This window comes from Rhamphochromis longiceps, linkage group LG23 (genome assembly GCF_057381845.1).
Source record: "Rhamphochromis longiceps isolate RC_006_pf linkage group LG23, R_longiceps_female_GT1.1, whole genome shotgun sequence".
Taxonomy (NCBI): domain Eukaryota; kingdom Metazoa; phylum Chordata; class Actinopteri; order Cichliformes; family Cichlidae; genus Rhamphochromis; species Rhamphochromis longiceps.
The window spans coordinates 43,963,447-43,990,417 of NC_140578.1; the positions used below are offsets into that span (position 1 = coordinate 43,963,447).

Sequence of the window (26,971 nt, forward strand, 5' to 3'; positions counted from 1 at the left end):
ATTTTATCCTGTGATTTCTTTATTTCGCAATATTTTTTACTGCTTAAACATGTTGTTTGTGTCATTGTTACGGCTGCTTTGATGATTTAGGATTCAGTTTTGCTGCATGTTATCATGAAATCCTGTTTCGCCTGGTTTGCAAGAAAAATAACAGGAGACAATGTGATTAGGGCTGAGTATCAATTTCAATTCCTACAACTGCTTCAATTCCCATTAGTAGTAATACCTACACTTTTTCTGATTTCACTTTTCTAATAGTTTCACAGGCTAATAGTTTTTAAACAGAATAGCACAAACAACATGCTCAAAAGCCGGGTGTGAGACAGCTTTGTAGCCCTGCTTGTATGGCGTGTAGCAGTGATCCAAAATCCGATCCCCTCTCGTTGGACACGAGACATGCTGGTAAAAGTTTGGCATGACTTGTCTGAGGTTCGCTTTGTTAAAGTCTCCTGCTACAATGAGGGCTGCGCCCGGGTCCTTGTTTTGAAGCGAGCTCAGCACATCATGTAATTCGGACAAAGCCATACCTGTGTCCGCTTGGGGTGGGATGTAGACCACCGTGGCGATGACTGAGGTGAACTCACGGGGCAGATAGAAAGGGCGGCACTTAATGCTCAGGAACTCCAGATGTGGCGAGCAGCCGCTGGAAAGAGTAGAAATGCTCCTGGCATCACACCACTTTCTGTTTACCATGAAACACACTCCTCCACCTTTGGTTTTGTTCGACTCTGCCGTTCTGTCCGCGCGGAGCACAAAGAATGAATCCGACGGAGTTACGGCCTGGTCCGGCACGGTGGGGGTCAGCCATGTCTCCGTGAAGCACAGAATGTTGCAGTCCCTCATGTCACGTTGGAAGGTGACCCTTGCTCTTAGGTCATCGAGCTTGTTCTCCATGGATTGTACATTGGCCAGTAGGATACTGGGCAGTGGTGCGCGATGCGCCTGCTGTCTCAGTCTGTTCCTAATACCAGCGCGTTTTCCCCGGCGCTTCTTTGTTCTGCGCCTCGGATGAGCGGCCCGTCCTTTGTTGTTCTCCGCGCCGCGTAGAATCTCTGGCGGCCAGGAAGGGTCAGGTTTAAAAGTGTCCAAGATTAGATGTGCAACCTTGGCACCGATGTTTACAAGTGATCCGCTGTCGTATACTATAAGGCTAGAGGATTTTGGGATGTAAACCAGAGCAAAAAATAAGTAAAAAACAAGAAAAGTGGATAGTCGGAGCGGAGCGGTCAGGAAGGCGTCTGGACGTGGCCGCGCCATCTTGTCAAAGGCAATATTTTTGTAAATATTTGTGTCACAATGATTTCTATAAAAGCATTTTGTTTATGGGGATAATGTGACAAATCTTTTGTGACCCTATTAATGATCAATGGTAATTGAAGAGGAACCCTGGCTCGGGACATTTTCATGACAAGTGTCAGCGCAGACATCTACTAACGAGAGAACATGTTTTATCATCATAAACACGGTGATGTGAAGCATCGTTAAAGTGTCACTTCAGTAATGTTGACTCATGTTTTTAATAATGACTTTAAAACACTAAACACTCATTTCTGTGGTTTATTTTAAGTTTACAGAATATAACATGTGGTAAGACGACGAGTTTTACTTCTCACTGTCCGTGTTATGTGTATCTATTTATCATGTATGCTACTTTGCCGAAAATGTTTCATTGTGTTCATGAAATAAACCAGACTTTCACTGTCTGCATCTTTTACTGTTTTCTGCTTTTGTTCACTCCAAGTTTGACAAACCTACAGATATCCAGAGTTAACTCACTAACAATGTGGAGCAGTCTCAGTGTATTTAGCTGCTTTTTCCCTGAACACAACCAACTGAGAGAAACGCCTGTAGGCCTCACTTTGGTCATTTTGAACGCTGAAGGAGATTTGTTCCATAGACACCTTATACTAGTGTTTCCTGCACTACTATGTTCTATTTAAATCCATCCATCCATCCATCCATCCATCTTCATCCGCTTTATCCGGGGCCGGGTCGCGGGGGCAGCAGCCTAAGCAAAGAGGCCCAGACCTCCCTCTCCCCAGCCACCTCCTCCAGCTTATCCGGGGGAACACCAAGGCGTTCCCAGGCCAGCCGAGAGATATAATCTCTCCAGCGTGTCCTGGGTCTGCCCCGGGGCCTCCTCCCGGTGGGACATGCCTGGAACACCTCACCCAGGAGGCGCCCAGGGGGCATCCTTGTCAGATGCCCGAACCACCTCAGCTGGCTCCTTTCGATGTGGAGCAGCAGCTGCTCTACTCTGAGCCCCTCCCGGATGGCCGAACTTCTCACCCTATCTCTAAGGGAGAGGCCAGCCACCCTTCGGAGGAAGCTCATTTCTGCCGCTTGTATCCGTGATCTCGTTCTTTCGGTCACTACCCACAGCTCGTGGCCATAGGTGAGGGTAGGGACGTAGATCGACCGGTAAATTGAGAGCTTCGCTTTTACACTCAGCTCCCTCTTCACCACGACGGACCGGTGCAGCGTCCGCATTACTGCAGCCGCAGCCCCAATCCGTCTGTCGATCTCCGGCTCCCTTCTCCCATCACTCGCGAACAAGACCCCGAGATACTTGAACTCCTCCACTTGGGGCAGGAACTCATCCCCGACCCGGAGTGGGCACTCCACCCTTTTCCGGCTGAGAACCATGGCCTCAAATTTGGAGGTGCTGATCCTCATTCCCGCTGCTTCACACTCGGCTGCGAACCGTTCCAGTGCGAGCTGGAGGCCCTCACCCGATGAAGCCAACAGAACCACATCATCCCCAAAAATCAGAGATGAGATTCTGAGGCCACCAAAGCGAAAGCCCTCCGCCACTTGGCTGCGCCTAGAAATCCTGTCCATAAAAATTATGAACAGAACCGGAGACAAAGGGCAGCCCTGGCGGAGCCCATCACCCACCGGGAACGAGTCCGACTTATTGCCGGCAATGCGAACCAAGCTCTTGCAACGGTTATATAGGGATCGAATGGCCCGTAGCAATGGGCCAGACACCCCATACTCCCGCAACACCTCCCACAGGACACCCCGAGGGACACGGTCGAATGCCTTCTCCAAGTCCACAAAACACATGTAGACTGGTTGGGCAAACTCCCATGCACCCTCAAGTATCCTGGAGAGGATAAAGAGCTGGTCCAGTGTTCCGCGACCAGGACGAAAACCGCATTGTTCCTCCTGTATCCGAGGTTCGACTAGCGGACGAACTCTCCTTTCCAGCACCCTGGCATAGACTTTCCCAGGGAGGCTGAGGAGTGTGATCCCCCTGTAGTTGGAACACACCCTCCGGTCCCCCTTCTTAAAGATGGGGACCACCACCCCGGTCTGCCAGTCCACAGGTACTGCCCCTGATCTCCACGCAACATTGCAGAGGCGTGTCAACCAGGACAGCCCTACAACGTCCAGAGCCTTCAGGAACTCGGGGCGGACCTCATCAACACCAGGGGCTCTGCCACCAAGGAGTTGTTTAACTGCCTCAGTGACCTCGCCCCCGGAAATTGGCGGGTCATTCCCCTCATCCCCAGACTCTGCTTCCTCCTCGGAAGACGTGTCAGTAGGATTAAGGAGGTCCTCGAAGTATTCCTTCCACCGCCTGACAATTTTCTCAGTCGACGTCAGCAGCGCTCCGCCAGCACTATACACAGTGCAGGTAGAGCACCGCTTTCCCCTCCTGAGACGCCTGACGGTTTGCCAGAATCTCTTCGAGGCAGTCCGAAAGTCTTTTTCCATGGCCTCTCCGAACTCCTCCCACACCCGAGTTTTTGCTTCAGCCACTGCCCGAGCCGCATTCCGCTTGGCCTGTCGATACATGTCGGCTGCCTCCGGAGTCCCACAGGCTAACCAAGCCCGATAGGACTCCTTCTTCAGCCTGGTGGCTCCCTTCACCTCTGGTGTCCACCATTTGGTTCGGGGATTACCACCGCGGCAGGCACCAACCACCTTGCGGCCGCAGCAGCTTCGGCAATGGAGACGCTGAACATGGTCCATTCGGACTCAATGTCCCCAGTCTCCCTCGGAATGCTGTTGAAGCTCTGCCAGAGGTGTGCGTTGAAGATCTCGCGGACTGGGGCCTCTGCTAGACGTTCCCAGCACACCCTCACTACGCGTTTAGGTGCACCAGGTCTGTCCAGCGTCCTCCCCCGCCACCTGATCCAACTCACCACCAGGTGGTGATCAGTTGACAGCTCAGCCCCTCTCTTTACCCGAGTGTCCAGAACATATGGTCGCAGGTCTGCTGATACGATTACAAAATCGATCATCGACCTACGGCCTAGAGCGTCCTGGTGCCACGTGCACTTATGGACACTCTTATGTTCGAACAGGGTGTTCGTTATGGCCAAACTGTGATTAGCACAGAAGTCCAATAACAAAGCACCGCTCGGGTTCAGATCAGGGAGGCCGTTCCTCCCAATCACGCCCCTCCAGGTCTCGCTGTCGTTACCCACGTGAGCATTGAAGTCTCCCAGCAGGACAACAGAGTCTCCAGGTGGAGCACCCTCCAGCACCCCCCCCCCCCCCCCCCCCCAGGGACTCTAAGAAGGCTGGGTACTCTGAACTGCCACTCGGCGCATAAGCGCAGATGACAGTCAGGACCCGTTCCCCGACCCTAAGGCGCAGGGAACAAACCCTCTCGTCCACCGGGAAAAACCCCAATGTACCGGCAGCAAGCCGAGGGGATATTAGAATACCCACCCCAGCCCGCCGCCTCTCACCAGGGGCAACTCCAGACTGAGACAGAGTCCAGCCCCTCTCCAGGAGACTGGTTCCAGAGCCCAAGCCATGTGCAGAGGTGAGCCCGACTATATCTAGCCGGTACCTCTCAACCTCACGCACTAACTCAGGCTCCTTCCCCACCAGAGAGGTGACATTCCATGTCCCTATTGCCAGTCTTGGCAGCCGGGGGTCAGTCCGCCAGGGCCTCCGCTCCTGGCCGCCACCCGGCACACTCTATTTAAATCCAGATTACTTTTATAGTTTGCAGTGAAATTTGTTAAACCGTTGCTTAATGGGACAGAAGTACAAGTCACTCTTTACTAACACATTTATAGATGAGTTTATTGCTGAACGACACAGCTAGCAGTCTCACACACTCTTTAGGTTTTTCAAGTTTTGTGTGTAATGGTTTAGTCTATCAAACCTTACCCTTTTCTCCCCAGTATCACAACAGTGTGACTCCCAAAGTACAGATCAGTAAACAACCAATGATTCTTAATCCAGAACAGAAAGATACAGTTGGAAGATGAATGATTGCGTTTTCATGCATTTCAAATGTGCGTCCAAAGGCTTTAAACATCCGCTTTGTCTGTAACGACAGTATCAAACTACAGAGAATTGTTTTTACTAAAATGAAACATTTTCAGATGAAAATGTTTCATTTTATTTCACTGTAACACCCCCTCAATGCCATTTTTAGGATATTCTTGGTGATCCCATTTTTTGATATTTATGCTTTTGGCACTGAGGGTATCTGATACGCACGTTGTCACTGTGTTTTGTGCTACCAGCTGTGAGGGCTCTGCTTTTGCTTTGAGCAGTCTGTTTTTATTTTGTCTCGCGAGTGTGTGTTTTTCAAACCAGATCCTCCTCAGTTTGATTTTGTTACCACAAACTTTGTGTGAAGTTCACAACAGAGGTAAAGAGATTTAAACACACCAGTTTAAGGACGCAGCGATTGGACCAGCTGCACAGGGCTGGTGAAGCAGAGAGTGTCGGGGGAGATGTGCAACAGAAGCAGAGGGAACATTTTACAAGATGATAAATGGCACATTTAGGTGATTAAGGATTTGTTGACAAGATTAAAAGACACGTCCGTCAGAGTTCAACAACATTACAGTTTGATTAAATAAAAAGTTTTTAAACTACACAAGGTTCATTTTCTCCTCTGATAGTAAGCATATTAAACATGTCAAGAAAGAAAGAGTATAAAGAAAAATAGTAAATGTGTGTCTAATTAAACTCTTCCTGTGAACCTTATATCATCCTTTAATATGTTCGGTGTTACAAACTTGAAGAAGCACAGAAAAGATCATCAGACATTAATCTAATCAGTTTTCAGCCTTCATTCATATTGAAAAGTTGAAATCTTCCCTGCTAGACCTAAGTGCAGCGTTTAACACCGTTGGCCAGAACATTTTATTACAGCTATTATTAAATGGAGAGTCCTCTTCACACACTGAGGTTAATTATGAAGCTCCACAGGCTTCTGTGCAAAGACCAGTTCTGTTTACATTATACGTGCTTTAGAAGACATAGCATACATTTTCACTGCTATGCATATGATACCCGCTTTTATTGGTTAAACTGCCGGGATGTCTTAGACACATAATGAGCTTTAATTTTCTGCTTCTAAGTTCAGATAAAACTGAGGTTATTGTAACGGGGCGTAAAAATCTTAGAAACACTGTGGCTAACAAGATCCTTACTCTGGATGGCATCTATGGAACGCCAGGACTGCCATAATGAATTAATTAAATACACCATTAAATAATTAATTAAATGTGGCAATAATTAATTAAAATTGGAATTAATTAATTAAATAAATAGTTATGACACATGTAATTAATTAATTATTGACACATTTAATTAATTATTTATGTATTTCACATTTTAATTAATTATTGACACATTTCATTAATTATTGACACATTTAATTAATTATTTAATGATATATTTATTTATTTCATTTTGGCAGTCCTGACGCCTGGCTCTCATCATGAAATAATTTTATCTGTCAGCCTCACCCATCAAACTCAGGGGGCGGGGTTAACGCTGATCGAGTCAAAACCATTGCTTTGGCCTGGTGGCCATTGTTTCTAGCACACAACAACCGGCATGTGGAAGCTAACAGAACTGAGCTTTGAAAAACCCTGTTTGTGTGTCACCAAACACCGTTTTAATATTTTTTTAGCCGAGAATGTAGTGGTTTAATCTTCATGTGTCTGGTCGGTTTGTCAAGATACAGCCTCTTTGCAAAAGTGTTTCGATGATTTCGGAGATGTCTGCCCAGTCTCACGGCAAAGCGTGGGATAGACCCGCTCGCCTCGCAAGCAATCCCACCGACAAAGCGCAGGCCCCGGTACACAGCTGTAGTAACCCCCGCTGACTTCTTTTACTGAGGTTATATTTATCGGTGTTTTATTTCCTGATGTTCTTATGTGTCCTACGTGTTTCAGTCGCCAATTCTGAATTATAACTAACATTAAAAACATGTTTAAGGAGGAGAGAGAGCAAATAAATCTGTTTAACATCTGATCTTTGGGTTTTTGTTCAGTAATCAGCGTGACCTGTGTATAAACACATAAAAGAGATAACGTTGGTGTTTCCGTCATGTAGTAACTGCTGGCTTTAACTGTACAAAGGTTGTTCGACACTATGAAACACATACAGACTTCATGATGTTCGGCTAATATTTTTATTGTGAATATTAATCATGCTGACCTCGCTCTGTACACCACGCAGCGAGGTCAGCATATCCACGATATCCTCAGCTCCATGAGTTAACACAAAGTTTCCCAGCTGACTATCTAACTGCCAACTATTCCAGAGACGTGAAAATATACAGCATAAAGAAAAGTGTAAGAGACTCGGCAGCAGATTAGAATAACAGTTATACATTTAATAAATCACCAAATGAATCCAAGAAACGAGCAAACCTGTTCCGACAATTTGAATTTGTATTACCTCAGCTGCAGACTCGCTGCTGTTTAAATGTTTGAAAAGGAAGATTAGATATAAACAAACGTCAAACATAGACTCAGTCTGCCTTCACATTTGATATGAGGCCAGCACGTATAGTGGCCTCAGCAGGCTATTACTGAAATACACGTGCTATATCATAAACTATGATATAAACAGGGAGGTCCTATTAACATGTTTAGTTTTAAAGGACACCTTCCTGCCTTTAGTCTCATTCATGAGCAGTATTAGTTTTCTTCTAACATCCAGAAGTCTGCACAATGTGTTTCATAGTTTGTAACAAGCCTTTGACAGGTAAACATAACATGACCGAAAAAGAAAAAAAAAAGAAAAAAAAAGAGAGAGAGTGTTGACATAAGAAGAGAAAATTCTCTCAATTATGGAGACAGACAAATGGTTCATTTATGTTTGATGTGTGTTTATTCCTCCCTAAATATCGTCGGTGAAGTTCGCCATGCACGTCAGATTTTCCTGCGCATTTTTATACCTCTGCCAACAGAGAGAGAAAAAAAATCACATTCTAACAGACAGCTGGTGCTTAGAATACAGTTGAATAACTATTAAAAAACAGATGATATTTAGATGATAGTTCAGTCTAACACATGTGCCAGTGAACCATTAAACGTCTGTGAAACTATGCAGTTATGAAACGTAACTTTAACCTCAGCCAAACCGATTTGCTCAGTTGTAAATAAAACAGCGAAGTAAACGTGACCCGACAGACAGAACCTGAGTGAATGAAGTCCAGCGTTTAACCACTGAGAGCTAAAACTCAGCTGAGGTTTCAAAGCTGTGTGCTGGTGATTGGACATCAGCCGCTGATAAAGCTGTTCGCCTATAAAGTGCTCTGTAAGGAAACGAGCTCCAGCAGCTCTGCGCTCGGGGAAAACACTATATTTACTTATCTTGTGCAGAAAAATGCGCTGACATTGCGTTATATCGAGCACCGGCTGCCCAGTTAAACTGTGACTATCACCAGGTAACTAGGCGTGTTTCTTGAATTAGCAGCAGGTGTTAAACAGCTGACAGATGAGGAGGAGGATGCATGCAGGTAAACTGAGGGTCTGTTGAGCTGATCGCTGGTTTCGTGAGAAAAATGTCAGCTCGTTCTTTATGTTACAGAAGCACAGAGACACAAGACCAGGCGGAAAGAGACGATCGTTCGGTGAAAATGAGAATCTGCGAATGCAACATGTGGAACACGGAGAGTGGAATATGTAAACAAACCGGTTAACGTAACCCCCTCGGTGCACTCTGCATGCTAACTGTTAGCAGAGCTAGTGAAATCTCTGAAAACATCTGAGCACTTTTGCAAACATGTTCTATGTTGACAACCTGACCAGACATACGTCACGACATTCGCGGCTAAAACACTGTTAAAAGTGTAGCTGGTGACAGAAAAACGGGGTATTTTAAAACTACACCACCACCATTGCTGCTTGTGATTTGATCTGCATTCTGGGATAACTGGCTGCCCCAAGTCTACACAAGCAATCGATTTTCTAGGATCGACCTGTTTTGACTTACTTTGCACGGCAACCAATCAAATGTTAGAGAAGCTGCATGGGCAGCGTTAACCCCGCCCCCTGAGTTTGATGGGTGAGGCTGACAGATCAAATTATTTCATGACGAGAGCCAGGTGCCAGGACTGCCAAAATGAAATAAATAAATATATCATTAAATAATTAATTAAATGTGTCAATAATTAATGAAATGTGTCAATAATTAATTAAAATGTGAAATACATAAATAATTAATTAAATGTGTCAATAATTAATTAATTACATGTGTCATAACTATTTATTTAATTAATTAATTCCAATTTTAATTAATTATTGCCACATTTAATTAATTATTTAATGGTGTATTTAATTAATTCATTATGGCAGTCCTGGCGTTCCATAGGCATCGCCTTAAGCCGCCTGTTGCAGTCATTTGGCACATTATAAGTCAAATTGAAGCACACGATCCCAAAGCACAACATCAACATTTATTTACATACAAAAATGAAAATTCTTTTTACAGAAAAGAATTGTAACTTCACAATATTGCATTAAGATGAGCAGACAGATTTTAATCTCAGCATCGTGCACACAGATTTTTCAGGACACTGGAAGAGTTCCTGCCGTGGATTTAGATGTTAGTGTTGTGTGGATGATCCCATTCTGTGATCTTTGTGTTACTAACACTGATGCTTTTACACTTTAGGACCCTCGAGACCTCTGCTGCTCAGCCGTCCTGATCGCTGCCTCCACTTTAACCAGAGGCTGTAACCTCTGATCATTTCACCTGCACCGACAGTAAAACTCTTCTCCAGAACCAAACGTGCCATAAACCCATCACAGCTTCATCATCAGCTCAGTCTCAGCAACATGCAGACGACCGAGCAGCAGAAACTCTGCAGGGAACGTCTGAAGTCTGTTCTTCAGTTTTCCCAGCTCACTGTTTATTGAACATGAGACAGAAAAATAACTTCACCTTTAATGTGAAACTTTTATCGCCTGTGACATGTTTGCAGGAAGTTTACATGCTGTGATTTAGTGTCACAGCCATAAATATCACACAAGGTAAAAACTACAAGTCCCAGCATCCTCTGTGTTTAGGGAGGAGCAGTGAAAGTGAAAGTGTTGATCCTCCGTTCAGAGCAGCAGGAGGAGGAAGGTGGAGCTGAGGCAGGCGAGTGTTAACATGAATATGTTTCTTCTTATGACATAAAATAATTCCACGCTGTTCGTGTCTGTGGGTGAAACGTGAGGCCGGTCGGCTCCTCTGAGCGCTGGTTTCCTGTAAGTAGAGAGGAAGTGAGTTTAGCTGAGAGAGCAGGAGGAGAGTGAGAGCTGTGCTGAGGCAGGTGAGTGTTAACACCGCTCTGACATTACTGTGTCTCTGTGGCGGGAACAACAGGCTCCGTCAGTGGAGGCAAAAATAATCAGACTTTGGTTTTTCAAAGGAAACTACTTTATGTTGGGAGAAGCCGCGCGCTCATTGGATAACGACTTGTCAATCTCAAGTTATTAGCCAATGAGCGCGCAGGTTCACAGTAAGACCCGCCCTTATCACGACGTCTTTTAAAACTAAAATGGCGACAGAAACTCTGTGAGTGGAGTTCAGGCTGACTTTATGTAAGTGCGACGTTTGAGCCACTTCCTGTTCTCAGTCCCGGCGTCCTGATCACCGAGGTTTCTGTTGCTCTGATGTCTGATATTGATTATATCGGTAAACAGGCTGTAGGCAGAAACATCAGGTCTGATCTGAAAATCCCTTCAGAAACAAACTTTAAGAGTTTTATGTCCGTGAGGCTGTAAAACTGTAACGTGTCCTGTGATCCATAAACACTCTGTGATGAATAATCTGAAGTCATTTTGAGCCTGACAGTAGTTTCCTGTCACAGAGCAGAAGCTGCAGGCAGTTTTTGGCACCTTTATATTTAATTTATTCCAAAATAAATCAATAAAGGTAGAAAAGAACTCTCAGTGACATTAAAAATCTATTTTTAAAGACAGATGTGACCAAGTGCAACAAATATAAGATGACATGTTTACAGATATTTGAAGTATTGATCATATGTATGTTACACCACTCCAGGACAACTTGGTGTAAACAGCAGAACCGAGTTTATTTGGGTACTTCAGAACCGTGGCTTTCACATACAGAGCCCAAAAATACACTCTTCTTCTTTTCCTTTTTCGAACATAGTTTTTTCTTTTTTCGTGACTGCCCCCTACTGGTGGAAAAACATGTAGCAGCCAAAAATCCAAACATATAGTTGAATAACACAAATACCAACAGATTTATGCAATGTTTTGGACATATTTTAGCTTTACACTTTACCAAGTGCTGTTCTTAACTTAAAGAGTACTGGTGCGAGTCTTGACAAGACATCAGCGCTCAAAACCCCTACAGGAAAACAGCTACTACACGAGTGGAAAAAGCTGTTTATCTCAGATGACGGGTTGCTGATACGAAAGACTGTGACTTACACTCAGATTGTGATTCCGGAATCGCACAAAGAACTGGTGTACAAACACCTTCACTGCGAAATGGGTCACTTGGGGGTGGACCGTGTGATGAATTTGGCAAGGAGTAGGTTTTATTGGCCGAATATGTACAAAGATATTGAGTTTTTCATCACACAGGTGTGCAAATGTAATATTCAGAAAAAACCTACAGTTCAGTGTAGGGCCCCCATGTGTCACGTGCCGGCTACTGCACCCTTTGAAATGGTTTCAATAGACTATGTCCATCTCGAAAAGAGCAGGGGAGGGTATGAGTATATTTTAGTGTTACAGGACAACTTCACCAAGTTTGCTCAAGCCTACCCTACACGCAACAAATCTGGCAAAACAGCAGCAGACAAAAATCCAAACATATAGTTGAATAACACAAATACCAACAGATTTATGCAATGTTTTGGACATATTTTAGCTTTACACTTTACCAAGTGCTACATGTAGAACACAGAGCAGGGGCCTGTTCTTCGTACCGCGCTAAGTGAGTTAGCTGGATGAGATTGTTGACGATTTCGCGTGATCCTGGATCGTTCGGTTCCCCGAAGCCCATCCGGGACTTGCTGTCATAGCAACAGATCCGTAAGCGTAAACCTGCTCGGGAGCAGGTTTACTTTATGTAAACAGGATTAGATCGCGGCCACGCAGGTATGCCCGCGTCATTCATACGAAAGCAACAGCGATATTCCACCACTGTTTCACCATAAATAAATAACATCAATGTAACTAAAGACAATGCAGCACCTGATCCATTTATTGATTTCACACAGGTCATTTCCTAAAAAAGGGAAATGTACTATTAACATTCTATTACATGTATGTGATTATTACAGATGTAATTCATATTTCAGAGTAGTAATTGTAAATTACTTCGTGTAATCAAGATGAGAGACCACGGCTATAAAAGCGAAGGTGGATTTGGGAAGTCTGTCGCAGCCATGTCCTGTCCGTATACGCGAGCCACCCATTGCGGAAGGTGCAAGATTGATAAGGAGAGTCCTCAGAATTCAGCGTATATTGCGGGACAGACAGGATCCTTTAGCTCAGCGCGACAGTGTGCTCATAGAGAGATATCGATTTTCCCGTGAGGGTATTATTTACTTAACCAACTTGTTGACAAGGGGGTGCAGGACCACCACCTGTCTTTTGTTGCTCTGCCCTTTTCTTGGTTGCTGTTATAAACAAACAGATTATTCCAGGGTCTCTTTCCAAGAGACTAAAAGCAATATAAGTGATAAATATTACCATTCTGTAGAATATTCTTATATTTCACTTTTACCTGTTCCCATGTTCTAGTGGGTCCTGTCGTGGCTCTAATGTGAAAGAGGATAAAATATAACATATTATAATATAATGTAATATAATATTGGATAATATAGTGTAATATAATAAATCTACCCTACCGCCTACTGGTGTTGGCCAGAGGGGCCGATGGCGCGATATGGCAGCCTGGCTTCTGTCAGTCTGCCCCAGGGCAGCTGTGGCTACAACTGTAGCTGCCTCCACCAGTGTGTGAATGTGAGAGTGACTGAATAGTGGCATTGTAAAGCGCTTTGGGTGCCTTGAAAAGCGCTATATCAATCCACTCCATTATTATTGTTATTATTAAATTACTTACGAGTTTAATTTGTCAGCAACTTTCTGCCAGCCCTCGCTCCTTGCTTTTGCAGCCTTTGCAGTGTTCCCTTGCGTTCTGATTAAACTCTGAAACTCCTGAAATCCCTCACTCAAGAGTTCTTGCTCTGCTGCCGAAAAATACCGAGCCGAGCGCGCTCCGTCGACATTTTCGCCGACCAATCAGAGGGTTGCCGATCAATGTTTCTACTATCGATGCGTAGCCCCTTTTATGACACCCAGTGATGTCACATTACTGCGTCCAGCTGTACTAATCGTCAACAGCAGGTGTGTTCGGGGAACCGGATTAGCGCGCTCACGGTTAGCGCGATGGTTTGGTCTTGGATGTTTCATTTGATCTTGGATGTAGTAAGCGACGTACGAAGCACAGGGCCCAGGTCCAATAACAGAGTCATGCTGCTCACAAACAGCAGTTTGGTTTCATGAGCTCACTTCCTGCAGTGATCCTCAGCTTCTCTCCAAAGGAGCCGTAACATGTGGGCTCCTCACCATGATGATGATCCCAAACACACTGAGTTCCTTCATCCACCTGATCATGTACTTATTAAATAATGTGATGGTTTTGGTGTTTTTTAAAGACTTTGAGCCTCTAAAATAACTGGTTTGGACTTTAGGGCCAAAGCTCCAACATTAGAAAGCCGTCAGTATGATGCTTCCAGTACAACAGCACCTCTGAGTGTGTGTGTTTACCTCTCAGACTAACTCCACCCTGACATCAAGAAGATGGAGGAAGAGGACGGAGCAGCATCTGCAGCATCCAGCTGTGTGTCTGTGAGGAGTGACTGGTCCAAAGACAGACCTCCATATTTCAGTCATGAACCTGCAGCAACAATGTTCTTCAATCATGGAGCTCAGCTGACCATGTAAGAGATCTGCTGACTCAGAGTTCAAAGGTTGTTTATATAAATGTTCTGCCAGTGACATCATAACTTAACCTAACACTGGTCTGTGTATGAAGTATCATTTAGTGGCAGTTGTTAAAGTTGTATAATGATGATGCTAGTTTGGGGTGTATTTTCCTGCTGATGCAAATGCATCTACTTTGCCCTTTGTCTGGTGCTTTGGACAAAGACGTCCAATGAAACTCAGAACAACACAGTTTGCACCACCAGCAGGCAGAGGAAGTGGCTGACATCCAGAAATCCTACCAGTGGCTGAACAAAGCTGGACTGAAAGACAGCACAGAGGCACTAATCATGGCAGCACAGGAACAAGCTCCGAGCACAAGACCCATAGAGCCCGGGGTCTACATGGCTCTTTTTGGGGGGGTTGTGTTGTATTAATAGTGACTTTGTTTCTTTGGACCTGACCAAAATCTTTTGTTTTTCAGTTCAGTTGCAACATTGACTAACACTAATGCAGGGGTCGGCAACCTGCGGCTCTTTAGTCCTTACAGTGCGGCTCCTCGTGGTTTGGGAAAATAAATTAGAAGTATTTAGCTGAAGTGTATTTTATTTATGTTCTTTTTTAACTTGTAGTTCTAAATTGGAAGATTATTGTGATATTGAAATATAAAAAGAAAATTATATTTTATTATTTTTTGATCGTTCAAATAAGCGTCACACTCGTGGAAGCCGGTGTACCCGCCGAAACGCCGTGCATTTATCGAGACTTTCAGCCCCAGGTAGGCCAATTATGGATCTTCGGATCCACATTATGTCAGCAGCTGTTCTCCACCGTGAACTATGTTAAAAACAAACACGCTCACGCCTCACAGACGACAGCTTACAGTCCTGTAAAGATGAAAGTGACTTCATACAGCCCCGACCTGCAGACGCTGTGCGCAGAGGTTCAGGAGCAGAAGTCCCGTTGTAAACATATCACGGCAGACCCGACGATGTTTGCATGAACTCGCTTTTCAGCTTCTCTTTATTGACCACTTTTCACACACGGTTGCTGTACGCACACAGCCGGCTGTAGCTTTGCAGCTCACAGCCCGACACACACCAACACAACAGCACAGACGTTAAGGCGGCGAGGCGTGATTGCGGGTGCCGCTCAGGTGCGTCCGCCTCCCCTGCAGCGGCGCTGCAGACCACGCCCCGCCACACACATTAACCAGGTAAAATACATATTTAGGCAGAATTTTGCAAATATCTATTTTTCATCTTTCAGCAGCATAGAGCTTTTTTTCCAATTGTTTTTTAAAAGTCAGGTCAAGGCTCCAAAAGCCCAAAGGAGATATAAGGGTGGCGGCTCACAGCAGTTTTTGTTTGCTACATCATTTTAGTTCAGCTGGGTGTCTTTCCTTTGGTTATATTTCTTTAAGAGTTCAAATGTGTTCATTACATAAATAACATGTAATTTTCTCTGTAGCACTTCATGGATTTCATAAGCAACACACCTTAGTTGTACACACAAAGCATAAAGGTAAAAAACAGTATATACAGTGTTATCTTCATTCTAGACGTCAAAAAGTATTTGTGGCTCCCAGTGTTTTCTTTTGCGTGGAAACTGGCTCCAAATGGCTCTTTGGGTCCTGAAGGTTGCTGACCCCTGACCTAATGGTATATTTTTTTTAGCTGGATCGTTCTATAAAAACATGAATCAAATCTGAGAAAAGTTTCCACCTGACCTGTTGAATGTTATTGAAGCCAGAAGTTTGCCTTCAGACTGTGTTTCTTGCATGCCTTTTGTGGTGTACTAATTGATGTGAAATGAATGCAATGTGGTTGTGTTTGCAGAGGTCAGAGGTCACAGTCTCCAGTATCCAGCTGTGTGTCTGTGAGGAGTGACTGGTCCAAAGAGAGACCTCCACACTTCAGTCATGAACCTGCAGCAACAATGTTCTTCAATCATGGAGCTCAGCTGACCATGTAAGAGAGCTGCTGACTCAGAGTTCAAAGGTTGTTTCTATAAATGTTCTACCAGTGACATCATAAATGATTCCTAATGGTGGTCCGGGTACGATAATGCTAGTATCAATCGTAGTGGTAATGCAATCCAAGGTAATGATTTCTTCTCTGTTGCTGTGAACGTCTCTGCAGCCGTCTGTACTCTAATCTGAGACAACTATTACTGACAGAAACCATCACATCATCCAGTTTGTGTGTTTGCAGCTGCTTAAAAGATTTTAAACAGAGATTAATCAGTAATTCATGTGATGTGTTTGTGTTTGCAGAGGTCAGAGGTCACAGTCTCCAGCATCCAGCTGTGTGTCTGTGAGGAGTGACTGGTCCAGAAACAAACCTCCAGACTTCAGTCATGAACCTGCAGCAACAATGTTCTTCAATCATGGAGCTCAGCTGACCATGTAAGAGAGCTGCTGACTCATTTACGGGTGTTTGAAATTCTGTGACCACTTTGTAATTTTAGTTTATATTTTAAAAGTGTTTTTATTTGTAGTTGCCTGTATTTTTATTACACTGTGTGTAACGTGGTGGTTTGTGCTGTTTGGGATTGTTTTGGTGAATTTGTGTCAGAACATCAGATAAATGATTTCATCACATTTTAAAAGAAAGTATCAGGATAATAATCTGAACTGAGTCATCAGAAATAGAAAGATGGTCTCAACAGGCCACTGAGCTGATCTCCAAAGAAATGCAGAAGATTGAAGAGTCCGAGGCTGTTTATTTGTCACAGGCATCGTCATACACGTACAACACAGTGAAATGTGCTGAGCTGCTCCTGTGACTGGACAAAACATTATAAACAATCATTAAATGAAATAATGAAACATTGTGCAGATGTAATGTTAAAGTGCTTTGTGCCACATTAGCACAGCATGTACTGACAGAGCAGTGCAAGCAGAACAAAGCAAATGAGCAAAGTGATGTAAACAGAGTAACTGAACAGAGTGAGCAGAGTAATATCAGCAGTAATGAAGCAGCAGGATCAGTGTAGCAGCGTGTGACGTCATAATGAATCAGGTATGATCTGAAATATGACAGTGAGACAAGAACATGATGTAAGGTCCTGTTGAAACCCTGATGGTGATGCTATGAGGGGAGCATGTTCTGATTTAGGACTTGGATGGTCTGAGGATAGAAGCTCCTCTCTGTTTGTGTCCTGATGGTGCAGAAGCTTCTGCCTGATTGTAGAAGGAGCTGAAGCCAGCATCATCCCAGAGGTGAAGCTCCTCTGTGTGCAGACCTGAGGTCAGATTCCTCCAGGCTGATGTTCAGGATCTACAGAAACGTGTGGTTGTAGTTATTGCTGCACTGTGTGCTGACAGCAGATACTCAGAACAAAGCGCTGCACACGTGTTCTTTACAAACATCTGTACATAGAAAATATGGATCATGGCAGTGAATGAACACGTTTCTGTCATTTGTTTCATTGGCTTCTTTTTTCTGCCTGTGTTCATGTGATTAATGTCTAACACATAAACAGGTTTGTAATCAAACATCACATCATCAGGGAGGCATCATGAAACAAAGTTACTGCTGGAGGCTGAACTCAATTTGGTGGCAATGTTCAAAAATATCACTCAGATCATTTCAAAGCTTTTAGTTCTTCTTCTTCACTTCTGTAAAATAATAGAAAGAAAATCAGAACCCAGAAGTTCACTTCCTGATGACTGAACTCTTTCAAAATAAAGCTGAAAGCTCTGAATGTGACACCGCTGCTCCACCACAGTTTTTAGAGGAGGTCAAAGGTCAGTTCAGAGTGATGGATCCCAAACTTCCAGTACATCCAGTGAAGGACATAATCAGCTCTGTGATGAAGGCTTTTACTGTGGAGTTTGTAGGCTGATCACTCTGTGTTTAATAAGACAGGCAGGAACAGCAAAGGAAACTTGGATTCTGAACTCAAACACAAGTTTCTCCACTTTGACTTTTCTCTGTGACCATCAGAGCTTCTGCACAGTGTCATCAAATCTGGATGTTTGTCACTGACAGTCAATGATTTTAGTGATAAAGAAATGTGTTCACAGAGGGAGGAAGAGGAAGAGGAGTGGTGTCTGTGAGGAGGAGCAGCTGTCCTGCTGTGCTTTGTGTCAGGACGTCCTGAAGGATCCAGTCTCTACCAGCTGTGGACACTGGTTCTGCAGACAGTGCATCTCCTCATACTGGGACCAGTCTGCTTCATCAGGAGACTGGTCCTGTCCCCAGTGTGGAGAAAGATCCAGAAGCAGAGCTGGACTGCAGACAGCCAGTCAGAGCAGCTGTGTACAAAGTAAGACTGAACATCTGTCTGCTGATGGACTCATTTCTGAAAACTGGACTTCTTGTTGTTGTTCAGACATTGAAGAGTTTTCTTTCTGTTTTTCTTTCTTTCAGCAGATGTTGGTCTGCAGGAGGTTTTAGATGAACATAAGATCAGTCTGAGGAGGAGATGTGAACGTGTGACTGAAGGAAGTGATGAAACAGGAAGTAGAACCCTCCTCAACAGGATCTACACTGAGCTCTACATCACAGAGGGACAGAGTGAAGAGGTTCATAGCCAACATGAGGTGAGGCAGCTGGAGACAGCTTCCAAGATGGACGCCCTCCATGACACTCCAATCAGGTGCCAGGACATCTTTAAAGCCTTACCTGACCAACAGAGACCCATCAGAGTGGTTCTGACCAACGGCGTGGCTGGTGTTGGAAAAACCTTCTCAGTGCAGAAGTTCACTCTGGACTGGGCAGAGGGCTTGGAGAACCAACATGTCAGTGTGGTGGTTCTGCTTTCATTCAGGGAGCTGAACCTGATCAGAGATGAGCAGTACAGTCTTCTGGAGCTGCTCCATGTTTTCCATCCAACACTACAGAAGGTCACAGCAGAGAAGCTGGCTGTCTCTCAGCTTTTGTTCATCTTTGACGGCCTGGATGAAAGCAGACTTTCATTGGATTTCACCAACAGGAAGCTGCTGTCTGATGTCACACAGAAGTCATCAGTCAGCCAGCTGCTGACAAACCTCATCCAGGGGAATCTGCTTCCCTCGGCTCTCGTCTGGATAACTTCCCGACCTGCAGCAGCCAATCAGATCCCTCCTACATGTGTTGACAGGCTAACAGAAGTACGAGGCTTCACTGACGCCCAGAAGGAGGAGTACTTCAGGAGGAGATTCAGTGATGAAGAGCTGTCCAGCAGAATCATCTCCCACATGAAGACATCCAGGAGCCTCCACATCATGTGTAGAATCCCAGTCTTCTGCTGGATCACTGCTACAGTTCTGGAGCACATGTTGACTACAGAGCAGAGAGGAGAGCTGCCCAAGACCCTGACTGACATGTACTCACACTTCCTGCTGGTTCAGACAAAGAGGAAGAAGAACAAGTACCACGAGGGACATGGGACGAGTCCACAGGAGCTGACGGAGGCTGACAGGGAAGTTCTTCTGAAGCTGGGGAGGCTGGCGTTTGAACATCTGGAGAAAGGAAACATCATGTTCTACCAAGAAGACCTGGAGCAGTGTGGTCTGGATGTGACAGAGGCCTCGGTGTACTCAGGAGTTTGTACAGAGATCTTCAAAAGAGAGTGTGTGATCTTCCAGAAACCAGTCTACTGCTTTGTTCATCTGAGCATCCAGGAGTTTCTGGCTGCAGTCTACATGTTCCACTGTTTCACCAACAGGAAGTCAGAGGTGCTGAAGGACTTCCTGGGAAAAAAATACAGAGAGTCCTCTCTGGATGATTTCCTTAAACGAGCCATGGAGAAATCCCTCCAGAGTAAAAATGGTCGTCTGGACCTGTTTGTTCGCTTCCTTCATGGCCTCTGTCTGGAGTCCAACCAGAGACTCTTAGGAGGTCTGCTGGGTCAGACAGAGAACAGTCCAGAAACCATCCAGAGAGTCATCAAGAATCTAAAAGAAAGGAAGACAAAATCCTCTCCTGACAGAAGCATCAACATCTTCCACTGTCTGATGGAGATGAACGACCTCTCAGTACATCAGGAGATCCAAGAGTTCCTGAAGTCAGAGAACAAATCAAAGGAACTCTCTGAGATCCACTGCTCAGCTCTGGCCTTCATGCTGCAGATGTCAGAGGAGGTTCTGGATGAGTTGGACCTGAAGAAGTACAAAACATCAGTAGAGGGACGACTGAGACTGATTCCAGCTGTGAGGAACTGCAGAAAGGCTCGGTGAGTCCAGATGTGATCATTAATATTATCAGTTGGTGATAGTTTAGTTACTCAGTCATAAACTGCAATCATTTCTTATTTGAGGTCACAGTAGGGCTGCCACAACCAATTATTTTTGTGATTATTTGACTAATCAGATCAAAAATAAAACATACAGCTTATTGCACCAGCATGCATCTGCTGTTATATAACTATCATTAGCTTACAGCTTAGAGTTTTTAAGGTATGTGCTAACTAAAAATAAAGACCAGATGATAGTTTATTAAACTTTTAATGAAATTTGCAGATTGTAGCAACAAACAGAAAGGCCCCCAAAATGTGTGCCGAGTTCTTCAGTGTGATTTCTCCACGATGAAAGCTCACTGTGCTCCACATAGTTATGAAGATCTTGATTAACCACATTAGCTTCACATTAGTAACTTTGTCCTCGACAGCTCGGCCATCTTCAGAACCTGCCCAGGAATTGAACTGCACATGTGCACTGGCTCCAGACGTGGGGTTGTCCTGCATAGTCAGTGGTGTCAGTAGATCATTAAGTAAAATAATATGTAACTAGATTCCTTTGAAAGAGCAACCATGGACGACAAAGCTGGGCGGATTCTGCTCTAAGACACCAAATGAGCAAATGTTTGCTGACCTGTATCAGTGATCACCTTTTTGTTGGCCTGGTCCCCCAGTCCTCCCACTCCCCCCGGTCCTCGGTGGATGCTGTCACTTCCTCTGACACTGGCTCACCATTTATGTTGTGTCAAAAATCAAACGTGAAGATCTAATTTACTCTAAACTCTCTGACTGTTACTAATATAGTCATAAAATATGCAACAACCACTGGAGATGGAGATGAAGCTTCAACTTGCAGAAAATAGTTTATTAAAATCAGTTTGAATAAACCCAAGGCTCAGAGCAAAAGAGACAAAAGCGCCCCCAAGTGGTCAGACTGTAGACGAACAGAATAAACCCTATCAAAGACAAACACGCTGGAAGCATCTTTTCTAACACTCCAGTATTTATTAGCATTTATTATAAATTTATTGTGACTTTGAAGACGTTCAGTGTTTCCTTTGGTATAACGGAGGTCTGACTACAGTCCAGTAAACACACTGATTAGGATTATAGATTAAACTGCAGTAATACTTTCACAGTGTGCAGTGATGCACAGGTCCGAGTGGTTTTACACTGAAATTCTCAACAACAGGAAACTATAAGAATTTGTTACTCTAATAATAAACATAGAAGAAGAAAAACATTTTTCATTTAGAGTTGATGAATATAAATGAATTTGAACTTTACAAACCAATCAAAGACAAACTGATCCATGTGAGTTTATAACAATATTCAAAGGCTGCTGCTGGACACAGACAGGTAACATCATTTTGACTTGCTGTCACCTGGATCTGGAGTCATAAACACTGAAGCGCTGAACATTAATACAAGTCTGTTTCTGCCAACTAGTGATAAACCTGCAGACTAATGGCTCAGAAAGCTAAAACGAGCCAATCATTTCTGTGTTTAGTTCCCCTGAAATCAGATGTGATATCAGCAGCTCTGAGTTCATTCATCATTATTGTCCAGTGATGAGATTTCTGCTCCGTTTGGTGACAGTCAGCAGATTTTTCCTGAGTGTGGACGTGAACAGTCGTACCTGACAGCAGCAGGTAGCAAACAGAGATCGTCTTTCCAGCTGGAACTCTTCACTGAGCTGAGCTCATTCAAAATGTTCTGGATTCAAGACAGGAAACAGTCCACATGTGTGTCTTCACTCTGACTCTGGATCAGATCTCACTGACAGACTGTGGACATTATGGAAGCCTAAATGTGACACCATCTTCCTCCTTCATCTGCAGATTAAAGCCAAACAAAGATTCTCATTAAAAGTCTGCAGGTCTGAGAGAGACTCAATCGTTGTGTCATGTCAAACACAGTAAGAGGAGCTGAAGCACAGATGTGAAGAGCAGATGTTCATCAGATTATGACCTCACTCTGTTTTGTCTTCATATACATTCAGTCTGTGTTTATAATGCAGACTTTCTGCTTTTATAATAACACATTTTGTATTTTCTATGATCACAGACTGGCTGACTGTGGACTCTCAGGGACTCACTGTGAAGTTGTGGCCTCGGCTCTGAAGTCCATCCCCTCCCATCTGACAGAACTGGACATGAGTGAGAACAAGCTGCAGGATTCAGCAGTGAAGCTTCTGTGTGCTGGACTGGAGAGTCCAAACTGTCGACTGGAGACTCTGAGGTGAGTTCACTGACTGCAGCTGTTGTTGTTTTTCTATATTTCTGATCTTTGATATTTGAAACGTTCTTTAGTTCCTAAATGTTCAGGATGTGTCTGAAGACAAATGTGTCTTTGAGTGCTTTCAGAAATGTTGTGTCTTTCCAAACGACTGAACAACAGTTTTCCTCTTGGCTCCAAATAGAAGTGACAGACTTGAGCAGCGTTCATTTAAAGGCTGACAGAAGTGGAGTGGTGACGGGGAGATGTTTGTCAGGACAGCTTTTCAGCCTCCACAGGTTCATGTTGTGCTCCATCAGTCAGTGAAGATGAAGTCAGTACTGGTGAGGCTGTAGAGTGTGTGAGGGATGTGAATGAGGCTGTTGGAGATCTGATGATAGCAGATAAAAACAGGCTGCAGAGACTTTGAGCTTGTGTGGAAACAGACAGAGAAAAGAAAGACATGAATGTCAAAGCTAATAAAGGTGAAGTTAGGAGCTGTGACGATGTTCATGTATCAGAAGCTGATCGGGCTGCTACAGAGACGACCCACACAGCTGCTGTGGTGAGGTTTGTGTTAAAGCAGAGGAACACAGGCCCAAACGTGACAGCAAAGCAGGTTTCAGGCTCTGTGAGAGGATTTCAAACAGAAGCTGGAGAAGAGAAAGGACTACAGAAAGAAGGCAGCTGAGACCAGTCCAAGTGTTTCCATGGAGCCCAGTCTAACATTCATTTATACACTAACGTACAGAAGTGAACGGGAAAATGAATCCATAGTTTCAAATGTAGAAATAGTTCTCAGTTCATTTACAGAGTTTAATACAGTTCATGAGGAAATGTTCAAAGCAGCAGCTGAGAAGAAATCTGCTTCACAAAGTTGGATCCAATTCCAATAGTTTGTGATGCACTTTAACGCAGCGTGAGCAGTTCACTGCCTAACCCCACAGAGACTGTCAGTCTGGACTTTTCTTTATTTCTATTGGCTGTCAGTGAGATTTCAGAGCAATCAGAGACTGTGGGTCTGTGTATGAAGTATAATTCATGTGCAGTTGTTGAAGTTGTAGAATGAGAAATAGCAGTTTGGGGTATTTCCTGCTTTCATTGTCCTGCTTGTGCTGATGAAAATGTTTATTGACGTGTGAATTCATTCTTCAACGCTCGATTCTGCCTGAACACCGTGAAAACTTTGCTTTGTGTAACACAATTCAAAGCACTGAAGCATCGACTTATTTCATTATCCAACAATGAAAACAGGAAACACAGACAGCTGGCCTTCAAAGTAAAAGCTGCTCCTTTTGAAACATGTTGGTGGTAAAATGTAAGAAGAGCTGAAGCACATAAATGATCTACGTGCCAAAATATTAAACACAGTTGATATATTTGTGTGAGTGTTGTGATTCAGGTGTAGATGTCATAATGTACATATAGCAGAGTTTCCTCTTCTAGATCAGCTGATCAGAGTCGGGCCAATCAGCTCTGAGCATGCTCAGTCTGAGTTATGGAGCCACATACTATGATTCACCATGGCAACGGCATGAGCAGAGGCTCCGTGTGAATCCAGAGGAGCAGAAACATGAATGATGACAGTAGATGTTTGTGTGAAAGTGCTGGAAGCAAATGAGTGTGTGATGTTCTTTCAGTGTTGCACTTTGTAGACGCTCCCTGAGCACTGGTCTCACAGCCAGCTGCACATAGAGACCAGTGTTGTTAGTCCAGGTCAGAAGATGACTTGTTGGAATGAAAATGAGCTTGTAGTTTGTCTGCTTTAATAATGTGACTGGAAAAAGGTGTTGGACTTCAAATATGTCCATTTCTTTCACACTTCACCTTTAAAAGTGAAGCCATGTGGTTCCTGGAAGGAAAAACACGACTTTTTCAAGTCTTTGTCCTGTTTTTATGAGAAATGTACGACTTTAATGTGAAACATTCAGAGTTTTTTCTCTTGTTGTGTTTGTTTGAAGCTGCTTCCTGTTGGCTTCAGCTGTTTGGAGTTTCCATTTTCTAAACTTCTACATTCTGAACCTTCTTCAGCTCTGAACAGATGATGAAACACTGAATGATTTCAAGCACTTTGTCTAATAAACTTACATCTTTCGTTCTTTATACAGATTGAAGAGCTGTGGTTTGTCAGAGATCAGCTGTGATTATCTGGCAGCAGCACTGAAGTCCAACCCCTCGTATCCCACAGAGGTGGACCTGAGTGGAACCTACAGCAACCTGCAGGATTCAGGAGTGAAGCATCTGTGTGGTTTCCTGGAGAGTCCACGATGTCGATTTGAAACTCTGAGGTCAGTCAGCATGTTTTAGTTGTGCTGAGATGAATATGATGTGAAAGTTGTGCTGACACTAAACTGCAGACATCAGGCTGATATTATACTGATCCACACTGAGGATCTTCATGGTAAAGTCTGTTTTCTTCTTCTCTGGTTTAGTCCATTGACTGCAGCAGAACAATGTTCACATTTCAAACAGTGATACTCAACGTATGGCCCGCGGCCCACACGCGGCCTGCCCACCTTTCCTGATTCAGAGAGAGGGGACCCTGATTAACTGTGTAGCTTCTTCCTCACAGTTCTAAGTATCAGACACAACAATGAATAATCCACAGCTGACTGTCTTTAGCAGGTCAAAGGTCACGGCACACAGCACTCTGTGAAACAGTTTGGAGCAGGAATTCTTGCACATTTACAAACTGACACTGCTGCACGGCATGCTGGGTAATGCTAGCTGCTCAGGTATGGGCGTGCTAATGGCTGTGAGGCTCTGTGGCTGCAGAACACCGAAGAAGAGAAAAGAGAGGTGGAGGATGAAGAAAAGAGGCGGAGATGAAGCAGAAGTTTTGCTCCAGAGAGGAGCTGTGTCTGTGTGGGCGGGGCTCAGGCTGCTCCGCCCACACAGTGACAGTGAAGCAGGTGAAGAGTAATAAATGAAGACAGCAGACAGTATTTGATAAGCTGATGTACAAACATGTAGGTCGTGTCCAAATTCATGGGCTGCATCCTCCTGAGGCCGCATTTGTAGACCGATTACGTCACAGCGACACGTCGAAGGCTGTCCAAATTCGTAGACTCCTCCGAATGCAGCCAACAAATGCGTCCTCCTTTTCCCCGAATTTGAAGGATGGGTCGGGTGTGTCCTTCGTGGCCTACCATATCCCAGAATTCATAGCGCGGCCCAGCCAAACTCCAGTTTCCAACAATGGCGGCCGCTACTAAGTTTTAAAATGACTCATACTAATCTTTTTCGGTCACAAAATAAACTTTTAACATATTTTCAGGCGAGAAAGTAGCTGTGTAAACATCAAATATCTGCTCGGTTTATCAAGATACCGCATATTTGCAAAAGTGCTTCGACGTTTTCGGAGACGTCTGCTACCCACCAGCTCGATAGCTCGCCGGGAGCTCGAGGGTCACTGAAGCCGCCGAGAACGGCACAACTCCCGGCACATCATTTTCAGATCACCGCGGACTTTCGCTACTCAGGTTAAACGTGATATATAAGTCACTTAGACAACCTCAAAATGTTATTGTTTGGCTTTTTTCAGTGTTTTGTTTGTTCGTGAGTAAATCGGTTTGGCTGAGATTAAAGTTATTAGATTAGATTAGATAAAATAAAACTTTATTAATCCCCCAGGTGGGTTCCTCCTTGGTCTTTACAGAGCTGACTAAACGTCAAACAGAAAACTGATTAAACAGAAGTATGAGACGGTCGAGAATTTACGCCAGTGTCCTGTTATATTTTAGATAGCAAGGAGCAGACGGCTGAGTTTATTAAACTCCACCGAGACAGCGGTGACGCTAATCAGAAGGCTAGACCGTCCAATTTCCCCAGCCGTTTATTTCCAGCCTACCCGACCTTCTGAGGACCCAGCCCACGTAGACCGCAAAGGCCGGGTCCTCGGGAGGATGCAGCCCATGAATTTGGACACGACCGTAGAATGATGGTGGCAGCTACAGAAACAGGTCCATACAGACTGAAGCGTGTCTCAGTCTGAATGTACACTGCTGTTATAAGAGCTGTGGAAACTCAGGTCAAAAGGACGTAACCACACTGCTGACAGTTCCAGGACATTCACAGAGTTACAGCATCATTTGTGACCATAAAGACAGAAAGCTCATCCAAATGCTGGGATTAAAAGTCTGTCCTGGTGGTGTCCAGTCAAACACGTCTCTGTGAAAGCTTCAATCCAACAGGCTCCAAAGTCCTTCTGCTCATTTCCTCGCCGGGTTCTTGATGCTCCTGTACCATCTCTCTGTCATCCTCCTCGCTCCCTCTTTGCACTCACAGTCTTTGTGCATCATTAACACTCACATGTGGAAAACCAAAGTTTTACTGGGCAGAAGATGATCATCAGTGACTCTGTCTTTAAAACACTCTTGTTAGAAATGTTCGACTTTAATGTGAAACATTCA

The 26,971-nt window shown here is 44.3% G+C and overlaps 2 protein-coding genes across 4 annotated transcripts in view; both read left to right on the forward strand.

Moving 5' to 3' along the window:
• The window catches only part of LOC146642775 (ribonuclease inhibitor-like), a 128,697-nt gene that overhangs the window by 87,320 nt on the left and 14,406 nt on the right, over nucleotides 1-26,971 (forward strand). The window lies entirely within an intron of this gene.
• LOC146642783 (protein NLRC3-like) lies at nucleotides 10,250-24,866 on the forward strand. 3 transcript variants are annotated; one of them, XM_085397217.1, is made up of 7 exons: nucleotides 10,250-10,540; nucleotides 14,029-14,164; nucleotides 16,453-16,552; nucleotides 18,371-18,449; nucleotides 18,554-20,339; nucleotides 22,410-22,583; nucleotides 24,668-24,866. In XM_085397217.1, exons 2-7 carry the CDS (start codon nucleotides 14,055-14,057, stop codon nucleotides 24,864-24,866), a joined length of 2,448 nt encoding a protein of 815 aa, XP_085253343.1. In that variant the 5' UTR covers nucleotides 10,250-10,540; nucleotides 14,029-14,054. The 3 variants fall into 3 exon arrangements, with proteins under 3 accessions (XP_085253343.1, XP_085253341.1, XP_085253342.1); XM_085397215.1 differs by lacking the exons at nucleotides 10,250-10,540; nucleotides 14,029-14,164; nucleotides 16,453-16,552 and having other exon boundaries at nucleotides 16,675-18,449; XM_085397216.1 differs by lacking the exons at nucleotides 10,250-10,540; nucleotides 14,029-14,164; nucleotides 16,453-16,552; nucleotides 24,668-24,866 and adding an exon at nucleotides 22,765-22,816 and having other exon boundaries at nucleotides 16,685-18,449.